Below are 19,700 nucleotides of genomic sequence, written 5' to 3' on the forward strand. Positions count from 1 at the left end.
GTGACATCATCATGGCATCACCAGTGGGTTGCTACCAAGAGGAACCCACTCCTGATCTGTAGTCTCTAAAAACAAATGAACGAAGGCACAAATGTAGAACATACACACTGTAAATTAAGGAGAAGGCTTACAGCTTACATCTCCATGCTAATATTTAGTTTGTTAAAAAATCATAACCAGTTTGTGTGAAATACATATCTTTGATATTATATGCAAGATATTTTATACTTGAAAAATGCATCTAGAACCCCAAAAATTCTATTTTTCTTGGGTGGGGGCTTTACACAGAGCAGTTGCACCTAATTTTAGCATGGTTTTTACAATTGCTCTGTTTTTTTAATTAGGCTGCAGTTCTGTAAACACTGCCTCCACAAAGCCATTGCAATGTTACTTTACTGTGATATAGAGCAATATTCTATGTTCTTATGAAATTAACAATAATTGGATAATGTAAATTATTGTAGGTGAACAATATTATCCATTAAACAATAAGTTTACAAGTAGTGTAATAATAATTAATAATAATAATAATAATAATAATAATAATTTATTAGATTTGTATGCCGCCCCTCTCTGAAGACTGTAGTTCTGAGTATCAGATGCTATACATGGAACCATTAGTGCTAGTGCTCCATATCAATCTGTTTGGTTCTGTCCAGAGTACTGCAAAATGATCCATTATTTCATTCCTATACAGGTCTTTTTTTCCCCTTTATGTCTGTGCCATAGAATTTTGGAGTTTATCCAAAGGTCCTTTCCTTACTCTTCTGTGATTTTCAACTAGTTTTCTTCCCTGAACACATGCAGTCAATTATTTTTATTATGCCATTTCTTACTTCAACGACAATATCTATTATAACTTAATTAAATCTTGATTCCTGATTATGCCAAAATAGGCATTCAAATGTTTAATCCTTCCATTCAGTTATTATTTGCTTCTTCTTAGGAAATAAATGGTCACATGTAGGTCTAGTGTTTCATTATAAATTTTAAAAAATTCTAAAAGATAAGGTAATGTACTCCAAAGATTTTTTAAAGCCCTGTTCCAGAAAATTCCTGGATACAGATTTAGAAAAGTGGAATGTTTTGAGTTCATTTGAAATCTAAAATAAAATTAACATGAAATATTTAAACTGTTTTAATATTTTCCTTTTTTGTTAAGATTCCAGTGTTAAATATTCACATGAAAATACTCCCAGCTATTTCTACAGTAGCAGGAACCATATTCTCTTGTACAAACTACTTTGGTGTGATCTTCACAGGTGGAGTTGGCAAAAATGGATCAACCATAGCAGTAAGTATTTTTCTGTTTTGTTTTGTATTTTTAGTATACATTATTCTTCTATTTTCTCTTCTGTATAATCCTCCCTCCCTCCCTCCATTCCCTCCCTCCCTCCCTCCCTTCTTTCCTTTCTCTTTTTTCCAAAGGCTCATAGAGGTTATAAAAAAAAGGTCCGTAAAAATTATCATTAAAATAATAAATTCTCAACAGCATCAGAACAGATTTTTTAAAATTTAAAGTTCTGTGTTCTCCAATGCATCCCAACAGTCAAAGCATCTGGATAAGATGAGAAGCCAAACTTAGGACAGAAGACTAGATCTCTATAGTCAGGCATAGAGTTTGTAATAGTTTCAAGTACTCATCAGTTGGCATTTTTAGAGACAAGATCTGAAGCAAAGTTACATTGGGCAATCTGATTCTATATGATTGAAAATAAAGTAATCTTAATTTTAAATTTTTTCAAGACTAAGTAATAAGATCCTATATTACATTATTAGTAAAAGGAAAGAATATACAGCATCTAAATAAAATTTCCAATATAATATAGTGACTAAGAAAAGATACTTTTTTTCATCTGGTTCTAGAGGTGCATTATTTTCTATTACACATTTCAAACTGTCTTATAATAGATTGATTTTATAATCAATAAGATAAAACATTCCAATCAAGATTAAAGAAAACAGCAGTTTTTGTTTGTCCACACTCCTTAGGTTACTAGAGCACCACTGATGATCTTCTAAAAATAAATTAAGACCAGTTGTCTTTGGAGTAGATTTAGCATTAATTTAGTTGAGTGGTTCTCAACCTTTCTAATGCCTCAACTCCTTAACAGTTTCTCATGTTGTGGTGACCCCCAACCGTAAGTCTAGCACCAATTCTCCCAAAGAGCTTTAAGCTGATTGGCAGGAAGGTCAGAGGGACACACCCCACTGTAAACTCCTGATTGGTCGGAATGTAAAAATATGTTCCAAGGCGCCAGAATAGAAGCTTTAGTTCCTAACACCATAGGAATTTTGTCTTTTCCCAGAGTCTTAGGTGTGCCCTGTGAAATGGTCGTTTGACCCCCAAAAGGGTCCCAACCCCCAGGTTCAGAATCACTGATTTAGATGAGTGTTTAATTTATACAGTGGTGCTTAAAAGTTTGTGAACTCTTTTAAATATTCAATATTTCTGCATGTATGACCTAAAATGTGATCTGTTTTCCACACAAATCCTGAAACTAGATTACCCAATTAAATATATGAGTCAAAATGCATGTGTTCATTTATTTAATTAGGAAGATGATTGAAAACTATATACAGTGAACCCTCGATCATCGCGAGGGTTCCGTTCCAGGACCCAACGCGATGATCGATTTTTAGCGAAGTAGCGGTGCGGAAGTAAAAACACCATCTGCGCGTGCGCAGATGGTGTTTTTGCTTCTACTGCCGCCCGCCCTTCGCCCGCCCACCCCGTTGCTCGCGCAACGGCTTCCCTGGGTGCCCGCTCGCTTGGGAACATCCCAGCTCCGCTCCCCAGCTGGGAAGCGGATCTAGGGAGTCCCCACCGCGCGCGCGTTGCTGGGGAAAGCGCGCGCGCTTGGGAACATCCCAGCTCCGCTCCCCAGCTGGGAAGCGGATCTAGGGAGTCCCCACCGCGCGCGCGTTGCTGGGGAAAGCGCGCGCGCTTGGGAACATCCCAGCTTCGCTCCCCAGCTGGGAAGCGGATCTAGGGAGTCCCCACCGCGCGCGCGTTGCTGGGGAAAGCGCGCGCGCTTGGGAACATCCCAGCTCACGTGCGCGCGGTGGGGACTCCCTAGATCCGCTTCCCAGCTGGGGAGCGAAGCTGGGATGTTCCCAAGCGCGCGCGCTTTCCCCAGCAACGTGCGCGCGGTGGGGACTCCCTAGATCCGCTTCCCAGCTGGGGAGCGGAGCTGGGATGTTCCCAAGCGCGCGCGCTTTCCCCAGCAACGCGCGCGCGGTGGGGACTCCCTAGATCCGCTTCCCAGCTGGGGAGCGAAGCTGGGATGTTCCCAAGCGCGCGCGCTTTCCCCAGCAACGCGCGCGCGGTGGGGACTCCCTAGATCCGCTTCCCAGCTGGGGAGCGAAGCTGGGATGTTCCCAAGCGCGCGCGCTTTCCCCAGCAACGCGCGCGCGGTGGGGACTCCCTAGATCCGCTTCCCAGCTGGGGAGCAAAGCTGGGATGTTCCCAAGCGCACGCGCTTTCCCCAGCAACGCGCGCGCGGTGGGGACTCCCTAGATCCGCTTCCCAGCTGGGGAGCGGAGCTAGGCTGCCCCAAGCTCGCGCGCGCCGCCCGCCCGCCCACGCTGTTGCTGGCTCCGCTTCCCAGCTGGGAAGCGGAGCTAGGGTGCCCCAAGCTCGCGCTCCAGCCCACCGCCGCTGGGGTCTTACCGGGGCAAGAGGGGGAAGACCCAGGGAAGCCTCTGCCCGGCGGGGAAACTCCACCATCTACGCATGCGTGGAAGGGCACGCATGCGCAGATGGTGGAGTTTACTTCCGGGTTGCAAACTAGCGAAATAGCCCTTTCGCGATCCTTGAGGACGCGAAACTCGAGGGTTCACTGTATTTGTTTTTGGCAAAAATTTGTAAACCTCTAGGATTATCAGTTCATTTTGAAGGGGAAATGAGAATCAGTCATTTCAATCAATGAGATGATAATCAGGTGTGAGTGTAAGAAGTTCTGGGTGCCAGTAATTCTGGGTGCCAGTCTCAAAGTCTGATCTTCACAACCTGTGAAAATGTGTCATGGCTCAAAGAAGATTTCTGGGTATCTATGAAAAACATTTGTTAGTATTTATCAGGCTGAAAAAGACAACAAAATTATTCCCAGAGAATTTGGACTCACCAGTCCATTGTCAGGTAGATTGAATAGAAGTAGAGATAATTCACATCTATTATGCTTCTCAAGACTGGACAAACAACTAAGAACACACCAATAGCAAAGTGTGTGATAGACTGGGAGGCGTCAAAGAAACCCAGAATGACATCTAAGGAATTAAAGACCTCCCTTGCATTGGTGAACATGAGAATACTAAATGATGGTGTACATAGCAGGATTTTAAGGACAAAGCTACTAGTCTCTAAAAAGAACATTGCTGTCCATCGTAAATTTGTGAAAGGCCACATTGATAAGCCAGAAGGCTATTATAATAATGTTCTGTGCACAGAGGAGACCAAAATAAAACTTTTTTTGCTTAAATGAAAAAGGTTATGTTTAGCAAAAAGGAAAAGCTTTTATTCCAGCATAAAACTTTATCCTATTTGCAAAAGATGGTGGTGTCGTATCGTGATTCAGCTTTGCTGCCTCTGTACCAGGATGGCTGGTATTATTTACGGAATTCTGAATTGTGCTAGCAAATTGTACAGGAAAATAAGGGTATTTATTCTTAAATTCACGTTCAAGAGAAAGCTGGTCATACAACAAGATAACAATAGCACTTAGACTTATATACCACTTCACGGTGCTTTACAGCCGTCTCTAAGTGGTTTACAGAGTCAACATAATTAATAATAATAATAATTTATTAGATTTGTATGCCGCCCCTCTCCGAAGTCTCGGAGAGTCTTGCCCCCAACAATCCGGCTCCCCATTTTACCAATTAGTAGCTTCTCACCCAGCCATCATGACATCTTAACTGCACATTGTTCAATAATTTCTTAGGGACTGATTATTTTTTCTTTTAAGTTTTTTTTCTTCAGTGTTATTCTGTTCAGAGTCTTTTTGAAACTGAGCAACTGCAATCTTAAATTGCATAATTAAATAAATTAGATAAATGTATGTTTATTTAGCCCTTGCATCTTAACCTATGTCATATAGTTCTCTGTAGTTCCTCATTGACTTTGAAACAGTTCAATGAGATTTAGTTATAATTAAAAGGTATGTATGTATGTATGCATGCATGCATGTATTATGTATGTATGTTATGCATTTATTTTTGACCAAGGTGTGCTCTGGAATGCTGACAATTGCATTTATGTTATATGCCTAGCACTGTAAATTAATATTAAATCTCTTTCCTATGTAGGGAACAAGTGTCCTTTCACCATTTCTTCATATTGGAACTGTCATTGCATTAGCTGCCATGATCTACAAGAAATCTGCTGTGGAACTTTTTGAAAAACATCCTTGCCTCTATATACTGACTTTTGGGTTTGTTTCTGCTAAAATAACTAACAAACTAGTGGTAAGTATTTCCTTGTGCTTTTAACTCATTTTCTATGAAATGCTTATTTATTTATTTATTATTTATTATTTATTTGTTTGTTTTGTCAAGTACGTATTGGTGGTATACAAAAATATAACAATATCTATATACAGTGATCCCCCGGTTATTGCGTCCCCGACCATTGCGAACAGGGTAATTTGCGATTTTTCAACCCGGAAGTCAAAACACCATCTGCGCATGTGTGCCCTTTTTTTCTATGGGCACGCATGCGTAGATGGCGCCTGGCAGATCAGCTGCTGGGTGGCTTCCCTGGGTCTTCCCCCTCTTGCTGGCGGGAGGGCGAGCAGCGGGCATCAGCAAGGAGTTTCCCCACCGCCCACGCAAACTCCTCGCTGCCGCCCGCCCTTCGCCCGCCCACGCCGTTCATTCTCGCCGCTTTCGAGCTGAGTCCTGAAGCGAATTCGCTCCGGGACTCAGCTCGAAAGCGGCGACAGCCAGCGCGGAGAAGCCGTTCGCTGGCGCTGTCTGTCGGCGCTTTTGAGCTGAGTCCCGGAGCGAATTCGCTCCGGGACTCAGCTCGAAAGCGGCGACAGCCAGCGCGGAGAAGCCGTTCGCTGGCGCTGTCTGTCGGCGCTTTGGAGCTGAGTCCCGGAGCGAATTCGCTCCGGGACTCAGCTCGAAAGCGGCGACAGCCAGCGCGGAGAAGCCGTTCGCTGGTGCTGTCTGTCGGCGCTTTGGAGCTGAGTCCCGGAGCGAATTCGCTCCGGGACTCAGCTCGAAAGCGGCGACAGCCAGCGCGGAGAAGCCGTTCGCTGGCGCTGTCTGTCGGCGCTTTGGAGCTGAGTCCCGGAGCGAATTCGCTCCGGGACTCAGCTCGAAAGCGGCGACAGCCAGCGCGGAGAAGCCGTTCGCTGGCGCTATCTGTCGGCGCTTTGGAGCTGAGTCCCGGAGCGAATTCGCTCCGGGACTCAGTTCAAAAGCGGCGACAGCCAGCGCGGAGAAGCCGTTCGCTGGCGCTGTCTGTCGGCGCTTTCGAGCTGAGTCCCGGAGCGAATTCGCTCCGGGACTCAGCTCAAAAGCGCCGACAGACAGCGCCAGGACTCAGCTCAAAAGCGCCGGGACTCAGCTCGAAAGCGCCGACAGACAGCGCCAGCGAACGGCTTGTCCGCCGCCTGCCTGCCCGCTAGCGAGGAGCCGAAGATTGGGGGCGGCGCGGCTGTTTTAAAATGTCGCCGCCGGCATGGGGGGCTTGCCAGCACCCCCCGGACCCCCAACCCGGGTTTGGGGGGCTGCTAGGAAGCCCACCATGCCGGCGGCGACATTTTAAAACAGCCGCGCCGCCCCCAATCTTCGGCTCCTCGCTAGCGCTGCGGGAGTAAAAACACCATCTGCACATGCGCAGATGGTGTTTTTACTTCCGCAGCGCTACTTCGCGAAATCCCGCTCGTTGCGGGGGGTCCTGGAACGGAACCCTCGCAACGAGCGGGGGATCACTGTACATGATACTAGTAAAAGAGAAACATAAGGACAGGGGACGGAAGGCACGCTGGTGCACTTATGAACGCCCCTTACCCCTTAGGAATCGGGAGAGGTCAACAATGGATAGGTAAAGTTTTGGGGGTTAGGTGATGATACTACAGAGTCAGGTAGTGATTTCCATGCATCAAGTACTTGTTTACTAAAGTCATATTTCCTGCAGTCAAGTTTAGAGTGGTTTACTTTAAATTTGTATCTGTTGTGTGCTCGTTGAAGCTGAAGTAGTCATTGACAGGAAGGATGTTGTAGCAGATGATTTACAGGTTTATTCTTTTTTTCTCCCAGTCCAGAATTATTAGTGTATATGGTGACATTTCAACAGGGTTTATCTCATGACTGGCCATAATTTAGTCCTTAAAGAGAAACATTTATCAAATGTACTGTTTATAGTTTCTTCCACCAAAACAGTATTACAGTGATCCCCCGTTTATTGCGTCCCCAACCATTGCGAACAGGGTACTTCGCTATTTTTCAACCCGGAAGTCAAAAATACCATCTACGCATGCGTGCCGGGCACGCATGCGTAGATGGCAGCGGCTTCCCTGGGTCTTCCCCCTCTTGCTGGCGTCAGCGAGGAGTTTCCCCACCGCCCACGCAAACTCCTCGCTGCCGCCCGCCCTTCGCCCGCCCACGCCGTTCATTCCCGCCGCTTTTGAGCTGAGTCCGGGAGCGAATTCGCTCCCGGACTCAGCTCAAAAGCGCCGATAGCAAGCGGCAAGGAATGGCTTGTCTCGGCGCTTTCGAGCTGAGTCCGGTCAGCTCGAAAGCGCCGAGACAAGCCGTTCCTTGCCGCTTGCTATCGGCGGTTTTGAGCTGAGTCCGGAAGCGAATTCGCTTCCGGACTCAGCTCAAAACCGCCGATAGCAAGCGGCAAGGAACGGCTTGTCTCGGCGCTTTCGAGCTGAGTCCGGTCAGCTCGAAAGCGCCGAGACAAGCCGTTCCTTGCCGCTTGGTATCGGCGGTTTTGAGCTGAGTCCGGAAGCGAATTCGCTTCCGGACTCAGCTCAAAACCGCCGATACGAAGCGGCAAGGAACGGCTTGTCTCGGCGCTTTCGAGCTGAGTCTGGTCAGCTCGAAAGCGCCGAGACAAGCCGTTCCTTGCCGCTTGCTATCGGCGGTTTTGAGCTGAGTCCGGAAGCGAATTCGCTCCCGGACTCAGCTCGAAAGCGCCGAGAGCCAGCGCCCCCCGGACCCCCAACCCGGGTTTGGGGGGCTGCTAGGAAGCCCTCCATGCCGGCGGCAAACAGCCGCCCCGCCCCCAATCTTCGGCTCCTCGCTAGCGCTGTGGGAGTAAAAACGCCATCTGCACATGCGCAGATGGTGTTTTTACTTCCGCAGCGCTACTTCGCGAAAACCTGCTCGTTGCGGGGGGTCCTGGAACGGAACCCTCGCAACGAGCGGGGGTCTACTGTAATTCTGATTATGAATAACAAATGCTTGTTTTTTCTCTGTAGGTTGCTCATATGACCAAAAGCGAGATGCACCTTCATGACACAGCATTCATAGGTCCAGCACTTTTGTTCTTGGATCAATATTTTAATAGCTTTATTGACGAATACATTGTACTTTGGATTGCCTTGGTAAGTGGCAAGCGCATTTTTAAGATACATGTTTACATCCTTGGTTTTCTATTGACAATGCTGGATTCGTAATTATTACTATATTATTTATAAATTTGTATTCTCAACAGCCAGAAAAAAATATTATAATAAAATAATATTATTTTACACAACAGCCAAAATATATATAATAAAATCAATAAAACATAAAAAATAAAGATGGCAAACGCAATAATGTGAAGTGAAAAACCAGGACTTCTAAAAAAAAACCCCAGCATAGTGGGAGCCACCTGGGCAGCTTTTCCTAAGGGCAGGCAGTTCTATAGAGCAGTGATTTTCAACCTTTTTTGAGCCGCGGCACATTTTTTACATTTACAAAATCCTGGGGCACACCACCAACCAAAATGGCACTAACTAACTAACTAACTAACTAACTAACTAACTAACTAACTAACTAACTACATACATACATACATACATACATACATACATACATAACCCCCTCATATATACAATCCCATGTAACATCCCCTTATAAATACAGTCAATCATCAATCATCCCTCCTCAAATTTATACCACTGTCTCATTTCTGGGTACTTCTCCTGTCTTTCCCCCTTTTCTCTCTCATTCCTTCTCCCTCTCACTTCTCCTCTTTTTCCATCCCTGTCTCTCTCCCCCCCCCCCCTTACACACTCGAACCATACACACTCGAACCATTTCCAAAACCAGTTGAGGGCTGGGGTTTTTTTCTCTTTTATTCTTTTCAAAAACAGGTGTGGGCTGGGGGGGGGTTTCTTATTATTTGGGTGCTTTTTACCATATGCTTCAAGAATCACTTCTCTCTCTCTCTTTTGTTTCTCTCTCTCCTCTCATTCTCTCTCTCTGTTGCTCTCTCTCTCTCGTTCTCTCTCTTCCTTTCTTCTCTGTGGAGGCCGGCGAAGGTTTTCCTTAGTTTGAATGTTCTGAGCAAGCTGGCAGGGGGATGGGAAGCAGCCCCTTTACTGACAGCCTGGGATCGCCAGCGCCGCTGCAGCCACTGCTGTGGGAGGAGCCGGAGAGAAGGACGGATCGGGCGGGCGGGGACAGCCACAAGTGGAAGCCTCAGCCCTGGAGCTTCTACTTGCAAAAGCCACCCCTCCCCCGGCTATTGCCCGCAGCCGCTATTAGCGACGAGAAGCCACGGGCGCGAGGGGGACGACTTCAAAGCAACCTTTGCCGGCCTCCCGCGGGAGGGTGCCAGTAGCAGCGGCGGTGGCGGTGTGCAATAGCCGGGGGGGGGCGGCGGCTTCTGCAAGTGGGAGCTCCAGAGCTGAAGCCTCAGCCCTGGAGTTCCCACTTGCAGGAGCCGCCTCGCGGCACACCTGACCATATCTCCCGGCACACTAGTGTGCCATGGCACACCGGTTGAAAAACACTGCTATAGAGAAGGCATGCTGTGTTCCTAAGGGCAGGCAGTTCTATAGAGAAGACATGCTTCTGTGGTTCTGAGAGGTGATATTGTTTAATTGAAAGAACCCAGAGTGCACCAAACTTGCAGATGTTAGGGAGACGACCCTCTAATACCAGGGCCTTTTGCCATGTAAAGCTTTAAGGAAGCATCCAGAACCTTGAATCACACCCAGAAACAAATCAGTATAATTTTCCACATCTCTGGAGCATACCTACACTCACCCTCGGCAGCAAATGGCAAGTAGTTTGATGTCTTAAATTGCACAATAAAGTTATGCCATCTATAGTTTGAGAAAGGAGAATTTTACACTAGAAATATGTTATTTATAGTCTGCTGAACTTATAGAATGAGAAAGTTATACTGAGAAATCACAGCTAAATATCCTAGATCAAGTATCAATCTTTTCCTTTGGCTATGCGCATTGGAAAAATAATGCAAAATATTGAAAAATATTGTTCCATCTTTTTAAAAGTAAGCCAGTGTTTCTAAACAAAGATATCATTTTGTAGTTCTCTTCATATTCTCAATAAAATATTGGCATTTAAAGAAATATAATTCATTTTAGCCATATTATCAATTGTTTTTTAAATGTTCTCTTTCCTTGTAGGTTTTAATGATTTTTTTAAAGAAATATTTTTTATTCTTTAAGATTATGTAGAGATTTATAGATGTACAGAGTTGGAAGGGACTTTGTAGATTATCTAGTCCAACTCCTCATTCAAACAGGAGACCCTACTACACCATCTGAGACATTATTTAATTGATATTAAAGTGTTCATAATTACTCTGATATTTCAATCACTGATGAGCAGGGATGGCACAGTGGTTAATAGTGCAGCACTGCAAACTACTTCAGCTAACTGCTAGCTGTAGTTCAGCAGTTCAGATCTCACCACTGGCTCAAGGTTGACTCAGCCTTTGATTCTTCCGAGGTGGGTAAAATGAGGACCCAGATTGTTGGGGACAATATGCTGATTCTGTAAACTTCTTAGAGAGGGCTGTAAAAGTACTATGAAGCAGTATATAAGTCTAAATGCTATTGCTATTGATACTATTGAATTTTCATGTCACACATTTCACTTACTGTATAGCTAGCCTAGACTTTCTCCAAAGTGCTCAGGACAATAGCTGCCATATTTTGTCCATGTTATAACTAAATCATGAAAGATCTATTCATTTGAATGATAAGGGATTTCAACATAGCTTTGAGGTTCTGTATTGTGAAACTATATAGCTTTCATAGACATGCCCAAGATTTTAAAAAAAGGTGGATGTTTTTGTATTGATGATGGAAATCCTGTAGCCTAGAATATTAAAGAATGCCATATCTCCAATAGAGGAAGTAAAGTCATAGAACCTAGGATCTCCACAGTTGCATTGGAGCAAGAACGTTAGAAAAATATAAGGCAGGATCCTTTTGGAAAAATATAAGGCAGGTGAAATTAGGCAGACATCTTGCAAGCATTTTAGTTGCAAAAGGGCAAATTAAACTTGTTCACTCTTACCAAGTTAGGCTTTATTTTCTTGGCATCTTGGGAGCAGCAATAGCACTTAGCAATAGCACTTAGCCTTAAATACCGCTTTTCAGCCCTCTAAGAATCAGCCTATTTTCTCCCAACAATTGGGGTCCTCATTTTATCCACCTTGGAAGGATGGAAAGTCTGAGTCAACCTTGAGACTGGTGAGATTTGAACTGCCAAATTGCAGGCAGGTGTAGCCTGCAGTACTGCAGTCAACAGATGGAGCCTGCAGTCAGACGTAGCCTGTAACAATTGCAGTTAACAGATGGAGCCTGCAGTACAGTAGTGCACTCTTAACTACTACGCCACCGTGGCTCATCCTTTAGGAATATGCCTGACCTGTCCTCTAGCTTAGACTGCTGGGGGACTGGGTGTTTCCCAGCTCCCACTTCTATTTTAAAATGCAGAAAAAATATTTGTCTAGTAAATCTTATTGAAGAGAGTATCCTCATGTTTACAATGATGGGTTCAAAACACAAAGAATAATTGTTTTAATGCACCAATCTCATGCATGCTTATATTATCCTTGCAGATTTTCTCTCTCTTTGATTTACTCCGATACTGTGTCAGTGTCTGCAATCAAATTGCTTCCCATCTTCACATCAGTGTCTTTAAAATCAAGACCTACAGTACGTATTCAAATCATCACTAGGTTGTTGCAATAACTAGTAACTGTTTTCTACAAGAGAGGATGCGGTTATATTGAGGAGTCTACAGAAACTGCAGCAGAGAGGAACAAATCTAATTTATAATAATGTTGTATAACTAATTTTGTTATGGATGACACTCCCTAGTTAGACAGTCCTCCAACAAACGGAGAATCCCACGTATTCTCCAAACATCTATATTACCAGGTCCACAGGTGTGTACTTAAAGAAGCATGCAGAGAATAAGGCTTTGTCATTGTAATTACCTTGACCACAAACCAGGCTCTCAGATAAATGGATTCCCAACAACAAGAATTTCTAATACAGTATATTTACAAGCTATAAACCTATTTGCTTTTAATTTAATTCTCCTTTAAAGTGCTCATTTAATACTGTCCTAAAAGTATAATTATTAATTGCCTTGAGAAACTCTGGCATCTCACTACTTTTGGTGGCTGGAATACTTTGGTCTTGAGCCTAGATCATCACCAGTTGCTGATAATTGTGGTTAGTTTTTAAGAAAACAGATTCTTCATGTTATTTGCGTTGTCTCTGGAAGCTAGCATTTTGCAATGCTATCTTCGGAAGCAATCCACTGTGACTGATCATTTTGTCATTGCACATTGTACACAGCCACTGTGCTTGATAAATTACATCTTTTGTCTTTAAAAAATTCTAACCCTGGTCCCCTAAAATGTGGGATGATTGTCAGCATGCAGTATAGTGCGTTATCTGTCAATTTATTTTTTAAAATAAATACATTAAATAAATTTTCAGGTGTTTTTTTTCAGTGAAAAGTCTATACAAAATTTGCAGTTACTTTTTGTATAAAATTTATGCAAAAATATTTCTGTTTAATAAATGAAAATTCTCATAAGTATAATAATCCTTGTGCTCTGTTTTGGTCAATCAGCAAAATATTAATTTGAACTGTTAAAGTATATTTGTGCAGTTGAACTATACTAATATTAAGGAATCAAAACCCGACCCAAAACAAATAAGTCTCATTGTGGTGTTTTTTACATAAATGGTACGTATATTGTGGGTCCCCACCAAAATACAAGTCACTTGCAAGCAAGAGATGCTCTGATAATTATATATTTCAGGAAAGGGAAACGATGGAGGCATATATATTAATAAGTAATAGATGATACACTACGTAGGTATTTGATCTTGGGTTTTGTTGATCTGCCTTGTGCTGCCTGCTATCTTCAAAAGAGAGCAATTGTTTTAGTGGGAAGAAACAGTTCAAAATGAGCACCAAATCACAAGAGGAAGAGATTCTTCATTGGCTTCTTGATAACATATTTATATTTTATTTTCTGCTGAAATACTTGCGCAACAGTGTAATATTTTATTAGGCATGGCTAAATGAATTTTATGTAGTTTCTGACTCAAGAAATCAGCTTGTTTTTACTCCCAGTTATGTAACATTCATTAAAAATTAACCAAGGAAGAAATTAGTAAAAATTATATCTCTGGGATATAATATATACCAGACAAATAATATAACTGGAAGTTTATGATGATATCTTTTTACATAACATTTATCTGGTCATACTCATTGAGGTTTTTGAAGGCTCCTTTAACACCTGCTATCTTGGACAAGCTATTATCCAATAAATATTGGTACAAAATATTGACAGTGACACTAGCATATAGATTATAGACACTTTTTCAGATTTTTCAACCTGTAGAGTTGTGTTTAATACAAAGGTTGCCAAGCATTTGATATTATATTGCCGACATTCTGGATATGTATTCACAAGAAATGAAATTATATTAAATTAGTGGTAGTTTTCACCCTCAATAGTATACGTCCATATGCATTTTTTTGGCACTTTAATTCCTTCTTGTATTCCATGATAATTTTTAGAAAACAATTTTTTGAAATTTGTTCATATGAGTTGACCATATATTGTATTTTAAACAGTTCTCTTTACTTTCATATTAACCAGCTATAATCAATTACACTCATTCATTGATTTTCTTAATATATTCTCTTTATCTCTTTCCATCCATTCATGTGATCTAGTGGAATATTTTCCCCTGAAAATCTATTTTATTCATTAGATTGTGTATCAAGATGTATCATGGATGCACTTTACCTCCTGTTTTAAAATTTGATGTTGAATCATTGGCTTATTTTATTAAACAAACCAAGAATATTTCAATGTAACAGCTAGAAATGAACACAAACCTTTATTATATCCTAATAATATACAAACATTTATCTCAATTTTAGGATAAGGAGCACTATGTAGCATGCAGGAAAGGAGTAAGAAATAGTCAACAAAATGTAAAGGCACAAAATAAGGAAATATAAATTTGAATAAGATTCTGAACAATTGTTTAGGTTCATATGTAATTGAAACTAAAACATGGATATATTTCATCCATGAATAAATATTCCCTTGGAATAACTGTACATTTTTGTGTAATGATGTAATCATGCCAATGGTATAATCAGGTCATTATTCAAATGAAATAAAATGACATAAATTGAAGCACATTACAAATTCAGATTTAATAACAATTAGGAATAATAGACACTCTCATCTCCCAAATTGAATTGAAATTTTATTGTGTATTCAAATAAATCTTGTAATTTTGACAGTTTGAAATGAGACATTACCAACACCTAAATCCATAAGTTACTGTCAGTAGTGGGATGTGTTTCAAATAATTCTAAGTCAATAATATTCTTGAACAATTAAGAGTACAGTACTGTATAATAAAACTGGATAGATTTTTTTTTTTTGAAAACCCTCTAATGAGGAATTGGAATATCCCATATTAATAAAGCAATGGCTAAGGGTAAGAAAATATTAAGTGTATTTCTCATCGTAGGATGAGACTAATTCAACAAATATTACATGTTTAGTGTACAACAAAAAGGTGTTAAAACAGTTGGCCTGAGGGAAAAAATATTTATATGATAAGATCTCCACTATTGCTTTGTTTTTGTTTAATATCCTTAAGTGAATTAATAAATATTACAAAGATTACAGTTTTTAAAGATGTGAATGTGACTCTGAATTATATATAAAAACTTTGCATTATCACTCTGATTTATGGATTTAATAAGCATGGGAAGAACAGCCAGCCAAAAGGTTACTTCAATACTGTATTGGAAAGATGGTAGGACCTCAGGATTTAAAGTCTAGGACTGTCAATATAATATGCCTTCCTATTTAGTAATTCGTCCTCTATCAATGCAGTGGAAAGACTGATTATACTGTCCTGTGCAGTCAATTTAATGGCATCTTAATGGCTAGAAAAAGATATGATTAGATAATTATATTTTTTTCCACAGCTTTTTTTTTAATATATATATATTTGGGTGGAGGGAACATCCCCTTCTGAGTTTTACATTAAATTGTCCTGTTGCAGATAACACCATTTTTCTCCTGTCTCTGAAAGAATTTAAATATAGCATCCTATATAATTGTGAATAGAGCATTGTACTTTTTGGAAGCTCTAACATAGTTCATTAGCTGAAGAACCTGAACACTTTATTAAAAACATTGTACTGTACTAGCATGTTGAGCTAATTTTCCTATAAGCTTGATAGCTTGTCAGAGGACTTGACTTGTACTCGCATTAAAGTTATTTAAAACTTCCTAAAAAGTACACTTTGTTAAATTTGACATGACATTCGACTTTATATATACCACATTTATTGAACTCAAGCAATTGGTATACAACAAAATTGGTATACAACAAAACCATGTGGCAAAACATGTCTGCCAAGCACCAAGCTTCCCACTCTCAAATCCTAAACTCTGTTGAGCTTATTCAAGAGGAACATCTATTGTCCTCTCCCACTGCTCCCCCCCCCCTTTATAAAGATATGATGCTACTTATTTATTCTTGAGGCAAATCATGTTGGGGAAATTGGAAGACAGAATATTTAGTAGATCCAGTCTTCTCCAAGCTAATCCTTATGTGCGTTTTCTATTTCAGCATAGTGACAGAATATTTCAGGGAGAACAAAGACAAGCTTTTATTTTTAGAAAAGATATGCAAAATCTACAGCTCCTGAGATATCTCTTACATATCAAATCAATATTCTTATATTGGAACCATCCTACTCAGTGTCAATATTATTATTCGTAACATACAAAGAAGAACTTAAGGTAAACTAAAGCAACCTAACACTATTTAACTGTTAGATTTCAGTTCTTATCATCTGTAGATAATCTTGCTAACCATCAGATTGCTGAAGTTACAAAAAGTGAACACTGGATGTAGGAAATTGTTGATTTTTTTCCCTAGTAAATGATTGCTTTGATTAATATTTTCCAAATTAGCACTGGAAATTCACCAAGATTTAGGCCCCTAAGAATTTCATTGTAGATAGGAACAAATATGTCTGATTAACCTTTCACTGGCAGTTACTTGTTCTAACTGTGACACGACAATGCCTCTTATGATACTAGGAACAGCAACAGTTGCTCAAAGATAGTATCCTCGGGTTTGATTGTTTTTCTGAATCCCTAATGTTCAGTGCAAGAATGTGTGCTTTCCAATTCATTGAGAGACTTTCTTTACAAAGTTGGCATGGTCGCTACGGATGTGTTTGCTTTTCTATTTCTTTATTCCCATGCGCTTCAAGATTCTTTAATCCAATATTATGGTTCTGCTTCCCTTCTTTAAACTGTTTACTAGGAGAAATTTCATGTGATACTGGGACAAGCATTCGTGCTTAAAACATAGCAAACTATAGAATGCATATTGAAATCTAACATCCATTTTGTAATTCCATCAAGTACAAATATTCAATAGAAGATTTTTAGGCTGGAAACCAGTTTCGTGAAAACCAAAATTTCCAATGAATGTAATTGTCTCACTCACTCAATGAATGTAATTGTCTCTGCCTTATGCGTTGTTTACTGCATCTGACAACATTTCCAAAAAATGTAGAATCCTATTAACAAAATAGAATTGTTTGATAAAACAGTTTTTATGCTGCCATTTTTTCCCTGTGGAACTGCAGCTTTGATTGTCAGTTGTACAACAAAATTTCAGGCATGTAAAGAGCAGCATGTAATGCCAGCCACAAGGAAAAAGGAAAACGTAGAAAACGGTACCCAAGGCTCCCCATGACTTTTCATGGTTTACATAGAAATACCAATACCAACCAAGGTCCATAGGTAATATCTTTCACCTATGGACCTAATCCAGATGATCAGTTGCAGGCCTGCCTATTTCCTAGGGATTAATATTCTCTTATGAAGCAAAGATTCAGGAGGGTCTTCTGGTCTTCTTTTCTTCTTGATATTCATTTAATTTCTGCTGAAAATATCCTGCAGTTAAAACAAAAGCTGCATGAATTGTTATGTCTGGAACATGTAAACACCCCCTTACAATGATCTCTTTTGAGAAAATGTTTCATGGGTGAGAATATTCATTTGATTAAAAATATGATTTCCATAACAACTAGAAAGCAATGGCTGGTGTAGACAGCCTAGCCATGTGAATCCTTGCAGGTGTGAACAATAAAATAGGAATAAATCTATAGAACCTGGGGGCAGGGGGAAAGGGTTGAAAAGGATATCCTTATCCCACACTTGGTATATTTAGTTTTGCTCACATATCAAAACTTTGCGATTTGTTATATCTTCCTGTACGTCTGAAGAGATCAAAGCGGTATCTCAAATGGTGCCAGAGTAGCATATTGTGGAAAATTATGGTATATTTTCATTTAAAAACAAAGATATTCTAAGGATCTGTTTACCTGCAGAAGTTGGGTTAGGGCATGACTGCTATCCTCAGCCAACACCCCTTTCCCTCCCCCCCCCCAAAAAAAAGACCACTAGGGCCAAGGAATTTACCTTCTATGCACTTCTTGCTTTTTTCTGCTTCTTGAATAAATAACGAGAACGTTTGAGTCTTAACAAATTTTTTCACAAATCTGCGGTTGGTCTTAGAGGTGATAGCCTTGCAAAATGATTGTTCTTGGAAGCTGCCTGTGCCATTTCTGCTCCATTTGATATACGCTGGATAGTGACCAATCATCCTCACAAAGAATCGTATAAAAGTGTCCGAGACATGTGTATTGAATTCCTCAGATGCTTGAAAAAGAAGAGAGTGCATATCAAGAGAATTATTCCCCCTATCTTAAAACTTGAATTGCTACTTCAGAAGATTCTACAAATCACATTAACTGGGACACATCTATTACATGGAAGCCAATTTAGAATGCCTTCATATAGGTGCCATCAAATTAAAAAATATATGTACAATGCCTCAATTGAAGATTTGAGATGCTCCCAGATTGTTGTGAAACTAGTTGCCCTTTCCTTTTCAATCAGATATACAGTCTTAAAATTTTAAACAGCATATTATACTCATTCATTAATAACAATCTAGTGATGCTAAAGTGCCAGATAGCTGTTGAGGATAATGGACGTTTACGGTCGTAAGGATTGAGGGGCCTGGATTTTGGAATGGGGCAGCAATTGGGGGAATAGAGGCCGGCCAAAGCATTATAGTGATGATAGACATTGGAAGATCTGGTAAGTAGGAGATAGGGAATGGGACATTCTCAGATTGAAAAGCTATGAAAATATTAATATCAATAAGCACCTGGCTGCAAAAGAAAGATTTTGCTAATTTGCTTATAATGTAAAAAAATGATTTTGCTTAAAAAAATGAAAAGCCTTCAAATTTTATTAATCCCAGCCATGGAATTCTACAAATTCACTCTCTGCCATGATATTTCAATAAAGAAATTGCAACAAGTCTTCCTGAAAACATCATGAGATAATGGTGCTATAACCAAGGCTTAATTTTAAGCTACAAAACAAATAATCATGCAGTTATTGTAGCTAATAATTATTAAACAACTATTTTCATAATTTAACCTCTATGAATTGTACATTTAGGGTAAATTGATGATTTACCCTTTATCATTCTCCTTGTCTTAATATCACCAAGTAAATGGCAAATGTGCAGCAGAAGAGTTGTATTCTATACTACATGTGGATAGATTAGACTTGAGATGTTATCAGAAGTAAAGCTAAGTGATTAGAAAATGAATTTGAAAAACTAATTATCAGGCCAATGCCATTTTAGTTGGGGGTCTTTAACCTGCCACACTGCTATTTTGAAATATATTCTTTGCTGTGGGAATTTGGGAGGGATAATTGCATGTGGGATGTCTGCATGTAGCTATAATAAATTCCCTCTAGATTGTCAAGGTCATCTTTTGTCTTTGCACTCCTCCACTTGCACGGAAGGAGATGGCAGATGAAGATTGGTCAACGAGATGGACTTGGAGGTGTGGGGAGAAGGGTTTGAACTTTTAACTGGATGGAAAAACCACTTGGGGCTTCAGATTTGGGTTTGTCCCAGATGTTCTAACATGGCTCTGTTAATAAATTGGAATTTTGAGGAATACTTTGTCTCAGATTCTGATTTAATCCTGGATGCCATTTGAAACCTTGACATCAAGGTCACAAATACATTCTATTTCATGTTTACATCTTTCTTCACTGAATGCCTCATTTATTGTGTTTCCCAAAAGTTCCTGAG

General features: G+C 40.6%; 2 protein-coding genes across 3 annotated transcripts in view; one reads left to right on the top strand and one right to left on the bottom strand.

The window, feature by feature from the left end:
- The window catches only part of CEPT1 (choline/ethanolamine phosphotransferase 1), a 35,310-nt gene extending 22,263 nt beyond the window's left edge, over positions 1-13,047 (top strand). For both annotated transcript variants that reach the window (XM_070745744.1, XM_070745745.1), the window contains exons 6-9: positions 1,163-1,294; positions 5,308-5,466; positions 8,439-8,564; positions 12,047-13,047. In XM_070745744.1, coding sequence (XP_070601845.1) covers positions 1,163-1,294; positions 5,308-5,466; positions 8,439-8,564; positions 12,047-12,166 — 537 coding nt within the window. In that variant the 3' untranslated portion in view covers positions 12,167-13,047. The remainder of the gene's footprint in view (positions 1-1,162; positions 1,295-5,307; positions 5,467-8,438; positions 8,565-12,046) is intronic.
- Positions 13,048-14,728: 1,681 nt separating this feature from the next.
- The window catches only part of DENND2D (DENN domain containing 2D), a 60,975-nt gene continuing 56,003 nt past the window's right edge, over positions 14,729-19,700 (bottom strand). Inside the window, exons 11-12 of the mRNA XM_070745743.1 lie at positions 17,999-18,238; positions 14,729-17,470 (exon numbers count right to left, since the gene is read on the bottom strand). Coding sequence (XP_070601844.1) covers positions 17,409-17,470; positions 17,999-18,238 — 302 coding nt within the window. The 3' untranslated portion in view covers positions 14,729-17,408. The remainder of the gene's footprint in view (positions 17,471-17,998; positions 18,239-19,700) is intronic.

This window comes from Erythrolamprus reginae, chromosome 3 (genome assembly GCF_031021105.1).
Source record: "Erythrolamprus reginae isolate rEryReg1 chromosome 3, rEryReg1.hap1, whole genome shotgun sequence".
NCBI classification, from domain to species: domain Eukaryota; kingdom Metazoa; phylum Chordata; class Lepidosauria; order Squamata; family Dipsadidae; genus Erythrolamprus; species Erythrolamprus reginae.